The sequence below is a fragment of the Vombatus ursinus genome, unplaced genomic scaffold (assembly GCF_900497805.2).
Source record: "Vombatus ursinus unplaced genomic scaffold, bare-nosed wombat genome assembly UNPS02012602.1, whole genome shotgun sequence".
Classification (NCBI taxonomy): domain Eukaryota; kingdom Metazoa; phylum Chordata; class Mammalia; order Diprotodontia; family Vombatidae; genus Vombatus; species Vombatus ursinus.
Genome location: NW_020952380.1, coordinates 360,872 through 375,902, shown reverse-complemented (window position 1 = coordinate 375,902; position 15,031 = coordinate 360,872). Strand labels below are relative to the sequence as shown.

The 15,031-nt window shown below is 35.2% G+C and overlaps 1 protein-coding gene across 1 annotated transcript in view; it reads right to left on the bottom strand.

Annotated features, from left to right (window-relative positions):
• Window positions 1-15,031, bottom strand: part of SYNE1 (spectrin repeat containing nuclear envelope protein 1) — a 552,931-nt gene that overhangs the window by 251,794 nt on the left and 286,106 nt on the right. Inside the window, exons 55-60 of the mRNA XM_027857999.1 lie at window positions 12,952-13,308; window positions 6,917-7,053; window positions 6,018-6,195; window positions 4,731-4,913; window positions 1,878-2,021; window positions 1,362-1,517 (exon numbers count right to left, since the gene is read on the bottom strand). Of these exons, the coding sequence (XP_027713800.1) occupies window positions 1,362-1,517; window positions 1,878-2,021; window positions 4,731-4,913; window positions 6,018-6,195; window positions 6,917-7,053; window positions 12,952-13,308 (1,155 nt within the window). The remainder of the gene's footprint in view (window positions 1-1,361; window positions 1,518-1,877; window positions 2,022-4,730; window positions 4,914-6,017; window positions 6,196-6,916; window positions 7,054-12,951; window positions 13,309-15,031) is intronic.

Genomic DNA, 15,031 nt, shown 5'->3' with positions numbered 1-15,031 from the left:
TTAGGGTAAAAACAATTTTTAAAAAACCTAATCTAATTTTATCTCCTTAAAACAAATGCTTTGAAGTATGTTTTCCTAGAGTGATCCATTTTTTTTTGACATACTAGGGGATGGGAAGAGGAAATGAAATTTTCCCCATACATTCATGAGTTGTGTTTTTAAAACCAAAGTTTTCTTCCACAGAATTTACTATTAAGCTCACATACTTTTACAATTAAGGAGCAGAGGTGGCACAGTAAATAGCCTTCTTGACTTGGAATCAGAAAGACCTGAATTTAAATCTGGCCTCAGATACTTACTAGCTCTCTGGCCTTGGGCAAGTCACTTAACCTCTGCCTCAATTTCCTCATCTGGTAAAATAGGGATAATAATAACTCCTCCCAGGATTGTTGTGAGGATCAAATGAGATAAGAAGTATAAAATGCTTAAAATAGTGCCTGGCATGTAGAAAGCTCTATATAAATGTTAGCTATTAATATTATCATTACTACTACTACTACTACTACTACTACCACCACCACCACTACCACCACTACTACTACTACTACTACTACTACTACTATTTAACTTCTGTCTGCCTATGTTTCCTCATCTGTAAAATAGGGATAATAACAGTTACTATCTCCCAGTGTTGTTGTGAGAATCAAGTAAGATAATGTAAAACATTTAGCACAATGCCTGGCACATAGTAAGCACTATATGTGTTCATTATTATTATTGTTGTTGTAGCTATTGTTGTTCTTGTTACTTAACCTTTGTCTGGCTCTGTTTTCTCAACAGCAAAATGAGGATAACGATAGCACCTACCTTCCAGGGTTATTGAGGCTCAAATGAGATAATAATTGTAAAGTACTTAGCACTGTGCCTGGCACATAGTAAGCACTATATAAATGCTACCTATTATTGTTATTAGTTAACCTCTGTCTGCCTCAATTTCCTCATCTATAAAATGGGGATAATGACAGCACCTGCCTCCCATGGTTGTTGTGAGGATCAAACAAGATAATAATTGTAAAGTGCTTAGCACAGTGCCTGACACATAGTAAGTGCTACGTAAATGATAGATGTAATTATTCCATGAAGTCTCTCCTGTCCCTAGGAAACAAGTCACAGTAAGGCATTGTAGCTGAAACAGCTGGCACGCTAGGTGGGAAAATCACACTTAACGAATCCTTTTCTCCACTCCCTGGGCAGCGTTGGAACACACAGTGGATAGATCAGACACACGGTACAACACAGCAGCGGGACAGGAGACCACATTCTAATCCTGATATAGACAGACACATTTTTAACCCATTATGCTTTTCATTTCGGTAACAGTGACATACCCCGCATGAAGGTGCACACACCAAATCCATTACCTTTGTTAAATTGCTCAGTGCTAGGTACTGAGAAGACAGCTGAGACACTCTGTGCGTAAAGTTTTTGCCGGCAGCTTGTTCTCCCCACAGCTGCTGAGCTTTTTCTTTGAGCCTGGTGAGCTGAGGCTCATGGCAGTTTATTTCCTCAAGGACAGACTGTAAAGCACAAGCAAGTTTACTATTAAGGGGTTGGGGGGAAAAGCATGCCACAGACAGAGCTTTGGCCCAAACAGCAGAAATCAACACTAGCAAGCAAACAAGGGACTCCTGAAGGCCGTATGGTTTTTTCAAGTTTACCTAGAGTACAATAGGAAAGGAAGAAAATAAATTTAAGAAATTCTCAGGGCCAAGTCAGAAGACATAAATTTTTTTCTTTTTTTTTTTTTGCAAAATTGAAGAGAACAAATTTATCCTAAGAATGGCTAAACTGAAGCAACAGACCTCCATCGGGTTCAGCATGCACTATGTATGCCTTGTGGTACCCTAAAGACAAAACAAATCATAGGGTCTTGTCACCTGAAGCTTCTGCTGCTCTCTCCTCTTTGCGGGCAGATCATGTAGACGACTGCTGCTTTCTCGTACCATCTTCTCAGTTTTGTTCAGCCAGTTCTGCACCGGCTCTGCACTCACTTCAAAGTCCTTCATTTGGATCTTCAGATTCTGCAAAGAGAGTAGATCACTATAAAGTCAGTACTTCAAAACATTTGATGTTTCCCTGCTGCTTCGAGGACAAAGTCAAAATTCCTTCACCTGGCTTTCCAGAACCCTCACAATCCAGGCCCAAGACATCTTCCCACCTATATGTCCTACTATTCAACACTGGGAACCTTATGCCCAACATCTGGGCCCTGAAAATACCACGACTTTGTCTGCCCATTATGATTTCCTCCAGATGTAATGCCTTCCTTCCTTCTCTCCATCTCCAGAATATCTTTTAAAATCTACTACAAATCTTACCTTCTTTATGACCCTGTCTCTGACCTTATAATTTTGGATTCTTGAACTATGTAATAATACTAAGCTTTTTCTTACTGCTTCATTCATATAATTTTAGAATGTCAGCCCTAGAGCTCTGAGAAATTGTAGAATCCAATTCCCCCACTATCCAGAAAAAAAGTGAGGATCAGAGAACTGAACTAATTTTCCCAAAGTCACATAGGAGGCTCCTATTGGATATGTGATTAGAAACCACACTGCTGCCTCCTCAGGCCTATGCTCTTTCCACTATATAACACTGCCTCCCTTATCAAATACTGTGTTACATTACTAGTTTTCTTTATCTATGTTTGTATTAGCTTTCCAAGGAGACTATAAAATCAAGGAGACCTAACTGCCTTTATATCTAGTTAGTGCTTAGTGTGTTTCTCATATCCCTCCTTACCCTCCAATATTTTACATATCGTAACATTTTACGTATAGTAGTTGCTCAATAATTTTCATTGGGAAGTAATTTATAGCACAAATTGATACTTTATAAGAATTTGTACTATATATGCAATATCATATATATGCATATCATTTGTCATTGAAATCATGTCATTTATATGGCATGATAGATAGACAGACTTGAAGCTAGAAAGACTAGGGCTCAAGTCCTAGCGCTGATACAGATTGGTTCACTATATGACCTTGGGTGAGTCACATAACTTCCAAAGCTCTGAAATGATAGGTTGCAGAAAAGGTACCAACTTGCCTTTATGGAAGGAGTTTCTTCACTCAGGAGTTTCTTAACTAATGAAATCACAGGTCTATTCCATATATACAAATATGTCATATTTGTACTCATTTATAAAGTATATAAATACTACCAAGTAAGATTTTTTCAACATCATCGGATATACAATTTACAGAAATTAAAGTTAATTTTTATCAAGTCTTATATGGAACTTCCTGCACTCCCACCCTCTTATACCTTAGCAATGGTGCCATTCTCCATAGGCTACTGTTTATGGCTATTTTTAAAAAAGTGTTACAACACTCATGGTATTTCAGAATGTAGCCTCATTATGTAGAGGTTCCTTATGTCTAAGACTTGACTCTCTTTTTCTGATCCAGAGTTAATATGAGATAGCCTTCTCGACACGATATAAAGGGAATTATATTTTCCTTCCCTAGGAGGTAGCTAACTTAAATGAAATTTAAACAATGGCTGTTTTTGTCTCTGTATATGCTGCCTAATGGCTTCAAGATGATGGACTGCTCCTTCATATTGTATGGTCCTCATGGAATTCTCATTACATGCATAGTTAGGAGTGCTGGATCCTGATTCTGCTGCTTAACCCTGAGAGAAGAAGTAAGTCATTTACTCTCTCCAGGCATCATCTTCCTCACCTGTTAAAATGGAGCATTATACTAAATAATATCTAAGGTCTCTTCTTCAAGGGACAGACTATAATTGTACAAGATAATACACTACAATTCTATGATGTCTAAAGTAATGGGTTCTGGAACACATCAGCCAGTACTTTACACGAAGCTCAGGTCTGTTATTTTGCCTTTGTAATCATGCTGAGCACTGTATCCAGAAGAATCCAAACCTGTAAACTAGAGATAATAATATTTTTATCTCATAAGAATATGGAGTATCAAATGAGATTAAGGGTACAAAAGTGCCTTTCAAAGTTAAAAGTTCTACATGTGGACAAGATATTGTTATTATTTATTTGGGAGTGAAAGAAATCAGACAGCTCAGTTAGCCATTAAGCATCTATCTGCCTGTCATGTGCCAACCTGGAAGGGGCAGGGAAGGGCAGGCCACCGTTCTGGATTGGGGTGTGGCTCAACTAGAGGACAGAGTAGCATTGTGCATGAGGAACAAAACTGAGCGCTTGATACTAAGACAACTAACTACCTTCTAAGTCCAGGACTGCTTATATATTTCCTGGAAAGGTGAGAGCTGGTTTCCAGGTTCATAGCCCTGGATCTTCAAGTAAAGATAAAAGATGTTTTGTTTTTGTTTTTCTCACTGGAGTAACAATTATAACAATTGCTTCAAACCATCAAGAATCTGTTTTCAATGGGTTAGCGCACCTTCCACTGATACAGATTGTAACCTCTCTACAAAATCTTAAATGATATACATGAGTTGGCGTGACTGCTACTTCACTCCCCAAATAATGCATTTAGGGTACATAATACAGTTTAAATTCTAATCTTATTGTTATTATTGAAATGGGACATAATAAATCTGTAATATAAGTTATCCATGCAGCTATAATTCACTTTCTTGATAAAGCTTATGCTTCCAGTCCTGAGATTTGTATGAGTTATTGGGCATTTTTTAGTGAGGGACAGAACAGTTTAGAGTATTAGGCATGTGGTTTTACAAAAAACAAAAACAAGAGAATTTCCATCAGATTGGTCCCATACCTCTAGGGCAGACTCCTTTTGACAGAGGTTGGAGTAAAAGCCTTTCCAGTCCTCTTTTGCAGTGACAACTTTGTCGTGGACAGATTTAGCCTTCTCTTTTGTGATAAGAGGATTCAGAAGTTCTCCTTTGGATATAACCATGTTTAGCTTATGCTGCCCATTTTCACTTTCGGATAAAAATTCCTAGAAAGAAAATGTAATCGTAATGAAATGACATTTAAAACAACAATAATTTGATTTTTCTCTGCAACTTCCAGTAAAATCCAAGATAACTGGATAAACTATTTTTAGTTCAGACGTCTCATTACATAAAGCACCTACCTCATAAGGTTGTGAGGACCAAATGAGATAAAGTTTGTAAAAATGCTTAACAGAGTGCCTGGTAGGTAGGTAGGTGCTCACAAAAAGCTAGGTGGTGCAGTAGATAGAGTTCTGGGCCTGGACTCAGGAAGACCTGAGTCCAAATCCAGCCTCAGACAATTACCAGATATGTGACTCAGGGCAAACTAAAAAAAAAGGTTTAAAAGGTTAAGTACCTTTTTGCCTCAGCTTTCCATATGTAAAATGAGATAATAATAAGACCTAGCTCCTAGGGTTTTGTGAGGATCAAATGAAATAATCATTGTAAGGAGCTTAGCACAGTGTATAGCACACAGTAGATGCTATAATATTGATGATGATGATGATGATGATGATGATGATGATGATGATGATATTGTTATTCCTTTTCCCTCCCTTATGTGGCCATACTCTCAGGCTGGTATCCATAAAAAGTTAGCATTTATATAGCACTCTGTGGTTTGCAAAGTAGTGCACATGAGGTGCTCTTATTATCTCCATTTTACTGATAAGGAAACAGAGTGGTTAGGTGACTTGTCTAGGGTCACACAGCTTAAAGGGTACAAGACAAGATTTGAACTCATGTTTTCCCTACTCCAAGTCCAGGACTCTATGAACTACATATGGTCTCAGCAGGATCCCTACAAAGTTTTTGTTTAAAATGAAAGATTCTACCTAAGTAAAATGTTCGTGAAGGTACTGCTTTAATGAAAGTCCATACATAATGCTCCCCTCCTTCCCAACACAGACAAAAATGTATACATTTATACATGTAGACTAGCTTCTCTTTAAATTCACTTAGGCCTTTCAATCACGACTGGTTTCTTTTCTTTTTTTAAATCAGTATTTGTTTCTAAGATTCATGTCTTCCAGAAGCAGGTAATATGTAATTTATAACAAATACTAGATATGGATTTATGTATTTAGCAGAGCTGAATAGTAAGTTACCTGTATTTTCTGCAAACTTGTTGATACTTCAGTAATATTTTGAGGAACATCAAAACATTTGGCTGTAGTGATTTTTGCATTGACTAGCCACTGTTGGAAATCCCTGAAGGCTTTTTGGAATCGTTGCTGTAAAATCTGCTCTTTATTCTGACAATCTTTAGATACTTGCAAACAAAGACTAAGCAAATCAGAGAGCAAAATGAAAGGGGAAAATAAAGAAGGTTAAAATTATGCCTGGAAAATATACATTTTGAAAATTTATGACCACCCCCACCTCAAATTATTTGCCTTAAATTGAATCAGCAAGAGAGCATGTTAAAACTAGAAGGGACCCTACGAAAAAAAAATCACAGAACCATTGAGATGGATTCATCAAAGATGGAAGAAAACTTACAGATTATAAATAGTCTCGTTTTACCAATGAAGAAATTGAAACTCAGAGAAACAGGGTGACTTATCTAAGTTCATACATCTAATCAATGACAAAGCTGAATTAGACAAAACCAGCTCTCCTGAATTCTAGTCCAGAGTTCTTTGCATCATATCATCCTGCCTCCCTAAATAGTTCATATCCATTTTATATTAAATTTATGAATACAAAATAAATATTGAAATATATCTCTATTGATAAATTACTGGGAAACATCATAGAAAAATAAAAATCAACCTTCCCTGCCTATTCCTACTTTCCTTTTTGCTAGGACCTGTTGAAAATAAAAAAATGTAAATCATTATCACTAGAAAATAAAAACATAATAAAACCATTAGGCAATAATTAAAAGGCAAATCTGCACAATATTGACTATAATTGAAAGAGTAGTTCAGAGATGGAGATATTAATATGAATAGTTGATCTAGCTTAGTCAAGTATATGTTTATACATATATAAATATGCTTACCTGTTGTACTCTTTAATTAAACCAGAAACCTTTTCACTGTAAGTACTAAGGTCTCTAGAAAATCTACAAAGATCATTTAACTGAGATTTGAGTTCATCAGTCAAGGGTTCTGCTTTCCCCAGTGCATCCAATATTTCCTATTGGGTAATAAAATAGTAACAATCATTTTAATGGTATTATTTCCATTTTAAAAAATATTCAGTCCATTTTCAGTTCTCTCTCTGTATTAATGGGGGAAAAGAGAAGGGAGAAAACATAATGGGAGTAATTGAAAACTAATGATTAATCAAAATCAATAATCCAACTCTCTCCTTGGCCATTACCCATGCTGGTAAGCAGCAATAACATCATACTCATCTGAGACTTTCTTCTCTTATATGCCCTAACTGTACTCTACTATGATCACTATCAGTAATAAGATTCAGTGAGAAAGAGGAAGGACAAAAAGTGCTTAATACTCCAGGTGTGCTAAGTCCACAGAATAAAGTTGTGTTATACTAGAAGGCTTGTTATACTAAATAATAAAGGAACTATTTAAATTGAAAGAACTACATCTCTAGAATAAAAAAGAAACAAGTAAACAACAAAATAATAAACAAAAAATAAATAAGCAATGATTTGACAACTTATATAATCTACTTTTATATTCATATTTAAAAATTTCCTATATACAAGCTGAACTACTAATGATCTTAGATGATACATTTTTATAGTCTATATACCAAAAGGGCAGGACATATCTGTGATTTCACTTATGTAGAAAATTTCCGGATGAGGAAGCTCCGTCCCCCAATTCCGGTCAACACTTTCCCTACCACTTATTGTCTTAGAGATGGTGGTGTAATTGCATTGAGAAGGTAAGTGACTTATACAATCACACTGCCAGTATGTATTACATATTAAGACTTGGATGCAGGGGTTCTTGGCTCAAGGCTAGCTCTCTAGCTATTGCAAAATGTTTCCCTCATGTATACCAATAAAAACATAAACCTCTGTTTTGAGGGCAATGAACTATAGTTTTTAAATTGTCATCTTATTTTTTTTCCTTTTCTCATCAGTAGGATCAACTTAATGTGCCTATAATGTACAGTGATCCCTTCCAAAACATGACTTCTCATCGCAGTTTCAATATATCACAGGTTGGCATAAAAAAATTAAATGGGAATTTTTTGGGAGTTTTCTGGAAGCCACAGACAACATGCACAGCCAGTAGACAACACAGAACCTATGACCAAATACTTAACCCAAATTTTAAAATAAGGTACTATAAACACCCCATAAAAAAAATTCAGCCTTCTCTGGTCCTAAGAGAGGGCCAAAAAAATTTACATGGATTTTCCAAATTGTTGGGGTTGCCATGCCCCTAATCCCTACAATATGAAAGGGATAACTGTACAACACTTTGAAAAAATTATAAAGCAAAAGAGATTTTTTGATTATTTTTAATTGGCTGTACCTAAGTATTGTATTATTGTTCCCTATTGTTGACATATCTTTGGCTAGCATCTAAGAACTCAGGAGAGGCAATTTTAACAGGAAACTAATATTTGACAAAGCTACTTATTGAATAAATTGCTTTTTAGTTCAGCATAAAATATCTAAGAAGTTTCCCACAAATAAATAGTTCATAAACTTACCATTTCCTTCACTCATGATATGTAGATTTGCTGCTAGAATATACATTATTTATATATAGAATACAAATTTATTGTGTCCAGCACCATCATTTTGATAACGAGGAAAGTTAGGACCAGAGAAATCAAGGGATTTGGTTGAGGTCATACAGGTTCTAAGTAGCAGGACTGGGGTTCAAAGCTAGGTCCTGACTCCAAACCCAAAACTCCACTGCACTATGTGGCAAAACGCAGCTTTTTGCAGGAACAAGACATCACTAATTCAAAACAATTAAGCTTAGAGAGAAGCTGACAACATATTCTAAAGTATATGATCGGATGATTTAAAATGTGGTTTTATTATATTATTAATAAATGCTTATTGATGGATTGATTGGAATATCTTTTATGTGGGAAATTAGGTAAACTAATTATATAATTTAAAAGTCATACATTATTTGACATTGCTGTATAAGCTTATTCATAAGAATTATAGATGAAAGTAGACATTAAAGGCATTGTACATATGGAATATTTCTTTGTTTTTTATACTTAATTTTTCAAGGTCTGGTTTGGGTTCAGAAAATGGCTAATTTTAAACTGCATTCCTCTTATATAACGTGATTAAGATCCTGACAATCTACATAGGAAGAAATGTTCTAATTTTTTCAGGAAAATAAATCAAAACATTTATTTCACATTCTCAGAACAGGATATGAGGAAATCATTCATGTCTGGAGAATAATTCAGTACAGTAAATGGCATGGGAATTTTATTTAAAGGGGAGATCATAAGCAAAATATGGCTTAAGTTACAACTAAAATTACACAAAAATCTGGAATGCAGTTACTTATTGACTGGTGATACCAATGGCTGGCAACAGTATGGTTTCATGCTAAGAATACAGGACCTAGAATTAGGTTACCTGGATTGAAATATTGACCCTGGCACTTACTAATGATGATATTTTTGGGCAATCATTTACCTTTTCTGACCTAAAATTTACTTCCACTTCTTAGAATCCCTCAATTCCTTCAAGAGGCAGATTAAATGCTACCTTCTCCATGAAACCTTTCCTGATCTCCCTGCTCAACAGGTGCTAATTGCCCTCCTTTCCAAAGTACCTGGTATTTATTCTGCATCTCTCTCTCTCTCTCTCTCTCTCTCTCTCTCCAAATATATATATATATATATATATATATATATATATATATGTATGTATGTATGTATGTATATGGGGGTTCTGCTACAGTGCTTGACATGTAGGAGGTACTTAAGACATGTTTGGTCATTGATAAATGAATCTATAAAATAGGGTGTAATAGTATATGAACTACCTACTTTACAAGCTTGTGGCAAAGAGTTCTTTAAAACTTAAGGCTCCATATTAAGCTATTGACAAAATATAAAACATTTTAATAAAGTTTTTCATTTTACAAATATCAGGCCAGATTAATCCCAAGATTCATCTCTATAGTAAGGGTTTATTTATGGTATTCCCAAATTATATTCACTTTAGCATTCAGTGGTTGTTAAAAGCCATCAGTAATGCAAATATGCCTTTTGAAATACAATGGCCAAATTTTAGGAGAGTCTGCCATATATACACAGATATATACACACATGTGAAGTATTATATGTATTATGTATATGCATATTATATATTACATATATGTAATATATGTATATTATATATTACATATATTATATGTATTATGTATATGTATACACACAGAAGCATATATACATATGTATGTGTCTATGTCTCTCTCTCTCTCATATATTTATATGTAAAGACAATTTTATTTTACCAACCATTATATAATAAGGGGGACAGGAACATTAGCATCTTATTCCTGAGGAATGGAAAAACTTATAAAATTCTGGGATTAGTATTATGGTTAGTCATAATTCCCAAGACATTTCTACACAAGTGCATAAGAAATCCAATCTTTCTGAGATTCATTAAAAATTTATGGTAGCTCAAAATGTATCCATTCTCCAATACGATGCTTTCATCAATAACACTAGGAGTAACACTGGGAGACACTATACAATATTTTAAGCATAAAATGTTTATTTTTAAATGGAAATCAGCAGTTATTGAAACATATATGTAAATTAAATAAAACTCAAAAAATATAAACATATTGTATCCATGCATCAATGCCAAGAGCATAACACCAATGAAATCATGGACACATTGATTCATCAAAGCAAAAAAAATGTTCACTCTGTAGCAGGATTAAAGACTGATAATCCATGCCAACATTCAAATGTTGACTCACTGACAAGGAAACTTGGGATAACAAAAAAGTAAATTATTTTCCTAAGCAGAAATGAAGTATATTGAGCTGAAGTGGAAACATGGTAATTGTTTCTTTCAACTAATGAAGGACAGATGGCATATAAAATGAACATAAGAATAAACCTTATACAAATGGGAAGTCATTTAGAATTTTATTTGAACTATTATATTCATATTCACAATTATGTTTTAGTCTAAGGCTTAAAGTATCAACAAAGACTATTCTATTAAACATGTAATCTATTAAATATATACTATATAAGGAATAAAAAACTATACCAATCAAAATTAAACATGGACCACAGGGGAAAAATGTTTGATTATTCCATTTTTAATTATGACTTCTCAACATACAGATACTTAATGGTTCTTTTAAAATGTAATTAAAGTGAACACTTACAACTTAAAAATTTGTTTTCGTATTGTCTTTCTACCTACCAACTTTCTTTAAAAAATAATTCAGTCTCAGTTATTTCAGCTTGAAATGTCTTTACATGAAAGCACAGAATAGATTAAAGACTAGTTCTCTCTGTATTCTTTTATACTCTTAAAGGTCAGTCTTTGTTATTGTACTGTCTATGAGGCATATTCATTCTATACTACTTTTAACAATAGTAGCTGTATAAAAGCAATTAATTGTGCAAGAGTAATGGCAATTGAGCGAATCCTTTTAAAATTTTTATTCCAAGGTTAGATAGAATTTTCTTATCTTCCAAAAGAATGATGCTAGTTAATTAACTTAATAAACCTGATCCAATGTCACAGAAAGCAGATATTAAAGCAAGTGATTTTTCCGTGTTAAGTATATATTAACATTGACTATTTATGGTATTACAATTTCCTTAGTCCTCTTTCTTTGAACTGATTGATAATCTTTATTAAGGCCCTTAAAATCTGAATGACAAAAAGAGTCTGAAAGAAAAAAGAAATCCAAGAGCCACTTTAAGAAAAAAAAAAAAGGAATCATATGCAGTTACTTAGGAAGTCTCATTTAGTGGTCAGACAGTAAAATGTTCTAGATGAATTAATCCTCAGTTGGAGAAGAAAGAGGAGAAGGAAGAGAAGATGTACTTTTAACAACAATAATAATCTGTATCTATAAAATTCTTTATGATTAAATCTTTTCCACCACAAATAAAACTAAAACACGCCTTTCCTCTCTGACAATATCTGAAGTAGATCTAACAGAAATGGAAACACAGAAGTTTCCTTAGGCTTCCTTATAAGGATAGCAATGATTCATAAGTACACAAAACTGCACATTTGAATTTCATAGTCTACTTAGTAGTAAAACAAAATGGAGAAAGGAAAGGATGGTAAAAGTTCATTTAAAAAAATCCATTATCCATTTTACTGTTTTCTTTCAACCCAAAGAAACAGTCAGTAAAGCAAAACAGGAGACAGACACACCGACACAGACGTATGCATGTGCATACACACATACACACTCCCACAAACAGGCAGGGAGAGAAAGAATGGGAATGAAATAGTTCTCTTAACAGAATAATTCAATTACAGCTGTCAAAAACCACAGATAGGGAACTTAGCAGGGCAATCACTCTGCATTCTCTCTAAAAGAATCCAATTGTCCACTCTGTGTTGTAATTCAGTACTCTATCACTCTAAATTAAGTACCCAGTAAAACACACACACACACACACACACACACACACAGGAACTTATGACCATTAGTCTATTTATGCCCCTTCAGAGAGGCCATTTTTTTTTTTAGTGTCTAAATGAAACATATTACAACCTCCTACCACAGGGGAAAAAGTAACTTGCTTTCATTGTCAACAAACTTTCCATATGACATATGATGCCTCTAAAAATAATTTCTTTTGAAACAAAGTTTGTTTTATGAGAATATATGAATATCCTCAAAATATTAGGCACTTTTGAGTTTCAACGGTGTAAAACTCAAAGTGTTTAAGTTTCAAGACTTTAAACTGCACCAAGACTTTTGGGTCACCACATGTAACGGATTTGGCTTGGCATCCAAATATTTTCTTCCCACAAAGTCTGATATTTTAATTTCTCCGCTAGCAAGCATTATTTGTAGCCTAGGAGAACGTAACCCATCTGTAACATAACCCCCATATGGAGAAACCTACTTTCTCTTGGTGCCAGCAATCCACTATTTCTTGGTCTGTATTCTTCCCTTCCAAGAGAGCTATTTGCCGAGACCAGGTTTCCAAAAGGGTAGCGAAATGCTCCAGGGCCTGCTCCAGCTGGGCCACTTGGGCTGTGAACTCCTGCTCCGATAGGGCCATTTGGCTAACAAGATTCTCTAAGCAGTCCTGTGTTTGGAAAACGCTGTCTTCCCACTGCTTCCAGTCAGAGCGAAGGGCCTGCATCTCTGTGTCCATAAGTTCACACCCACTGGCAGCTGTGCTCTGTTTCACTGCAGGAGCCAGCAACTCCACTCTGTTTAGGCGGCTTGCACCAATCTGTCTGGAATCTATCAACTCCTGTAATGGAATATTGCCATGGTAACCAAGAAGGCTCTGATTCACTTTGGCGGAACATTTCTAAATTGGTGCATGGAAGGACCCCCATCCTGCTAGGAACTTCTAACAAGTGTATCACAGGGAATGGGAAGCATTTTATCCACCCACCCACCCCACACACCCTTCCCCCCCTTAAATTATAGTAGGCGGAGATTGTCAACATTTGAGGAGAAACTTTAACCTCAGGAAGCTTTGATATCCTGAAATAGACAAAGCAGGGACCCTGAAAACATAGCATTGTTAAAGTATCCAAACATGTTTTGATTGTGATTAAAATACTTTCCTTGTGGCATTCTATCTCTGTAAATAAAGCTTCACCACTTTTTTTTTCCTAGGTTGAAGGGCATATGAACAGGAGTGGCAGAGAACCAGTGTTACGCACATGGTTTGAGCTGCAGTCTCACCTCATTTCACAAGATGGCAACTCATATTGTATTTCATGATATTACAGGAAAGCAAAGTCATGTACTATCATGACAAATCATAAGCAAAAATTAGTCCTATATAATGCAGGCAATAAAAGAAATAAGAAAAATTTTAAAGCAAACTTTCCCATTCAAAGCACTTCCTTTCTAAGTAAACTATTTTTTGAGAACCACAAAGTTAAAAAATCAAAAGAAATGTTTAAAAGTTCAATGTCATTAGTTGGTCTCGGTTTATTACTGCTTTTCTTTTTATAAAAAGTATTGGCCATATAGAACTGTGGAATCAACTAGTCAACTAGTTGGGTCAACTAATCTATCCCTCTCTCTTTTTAAAATGGAGAGGGGTGAAGTTTAAAGAGGACTAGGTGATGTTTGTGGTCACGGCCAGCAGGTCTTCTAACTCCTAGGTTAGTAGTTAGGCTTGATGTTGACATCCTACAGAGTTACTTTAAATACTGGATCTAGGGGCAGCTAGGTGGCATACTGGATAGAGCACCAGCCCTGGAATCAGGAGGACTTGAGTTCAAATGTGGCCTTAGATACTTGACACTTACTAGCTGCGTGACCCTGGGCAAGTCACTTAACCCCATTGCTTAGACCAAAAGAAATACTAAAAAAAAAAAAAAATACTGGATCCTGTTTTAATCCTTTCATTTTGTTCATGATTTCCTAATCCATATAACAGACAACTCCACAGAAATGGAAAGGGACAGAATAATAAATTAAAAGGGGAATGATCTATATATTCACATGCTTCTCTCAATCCCTACCAAGAAAACTGGAGGCCCAAATGTTATTTTAGGGGTTATAATATGGATGAAACAAAAAAATGTTGATCAAGAGGAAACAGACGTTTTTTAAAAGCCTTGGTTAGTATTACTGTCAGCTAAGTTTGTTTGAATTTTTGTTCTTAAAATGATTCTCAAGATGGCAGCAGGGTAGAATCAATAGACTGTTTAATTCAGAGTTAGGAAGCCTTGGGTTCAAATCTTGCCTTAAACAATTTAGTAGTGATATGACCCTGGGCAACCTCATCTATAAAATGAGGATGATAATAATAGCAATAGGACCGTTGCAAAAATTAAATGAGATACTGTATCAAAAACATTTTGCACTCTATCTCCTGACCTGGAGTTCTGGGTTCCTATAAACCAGGGGTGGGGAACCTGAGGCCTCAAGGCTACATGTGGCCCTCTAGGTCCTCAAGTGTGACCCTTTGACTAAATCCAGATTTCACAGAACATTCCCCTTAATAAAAG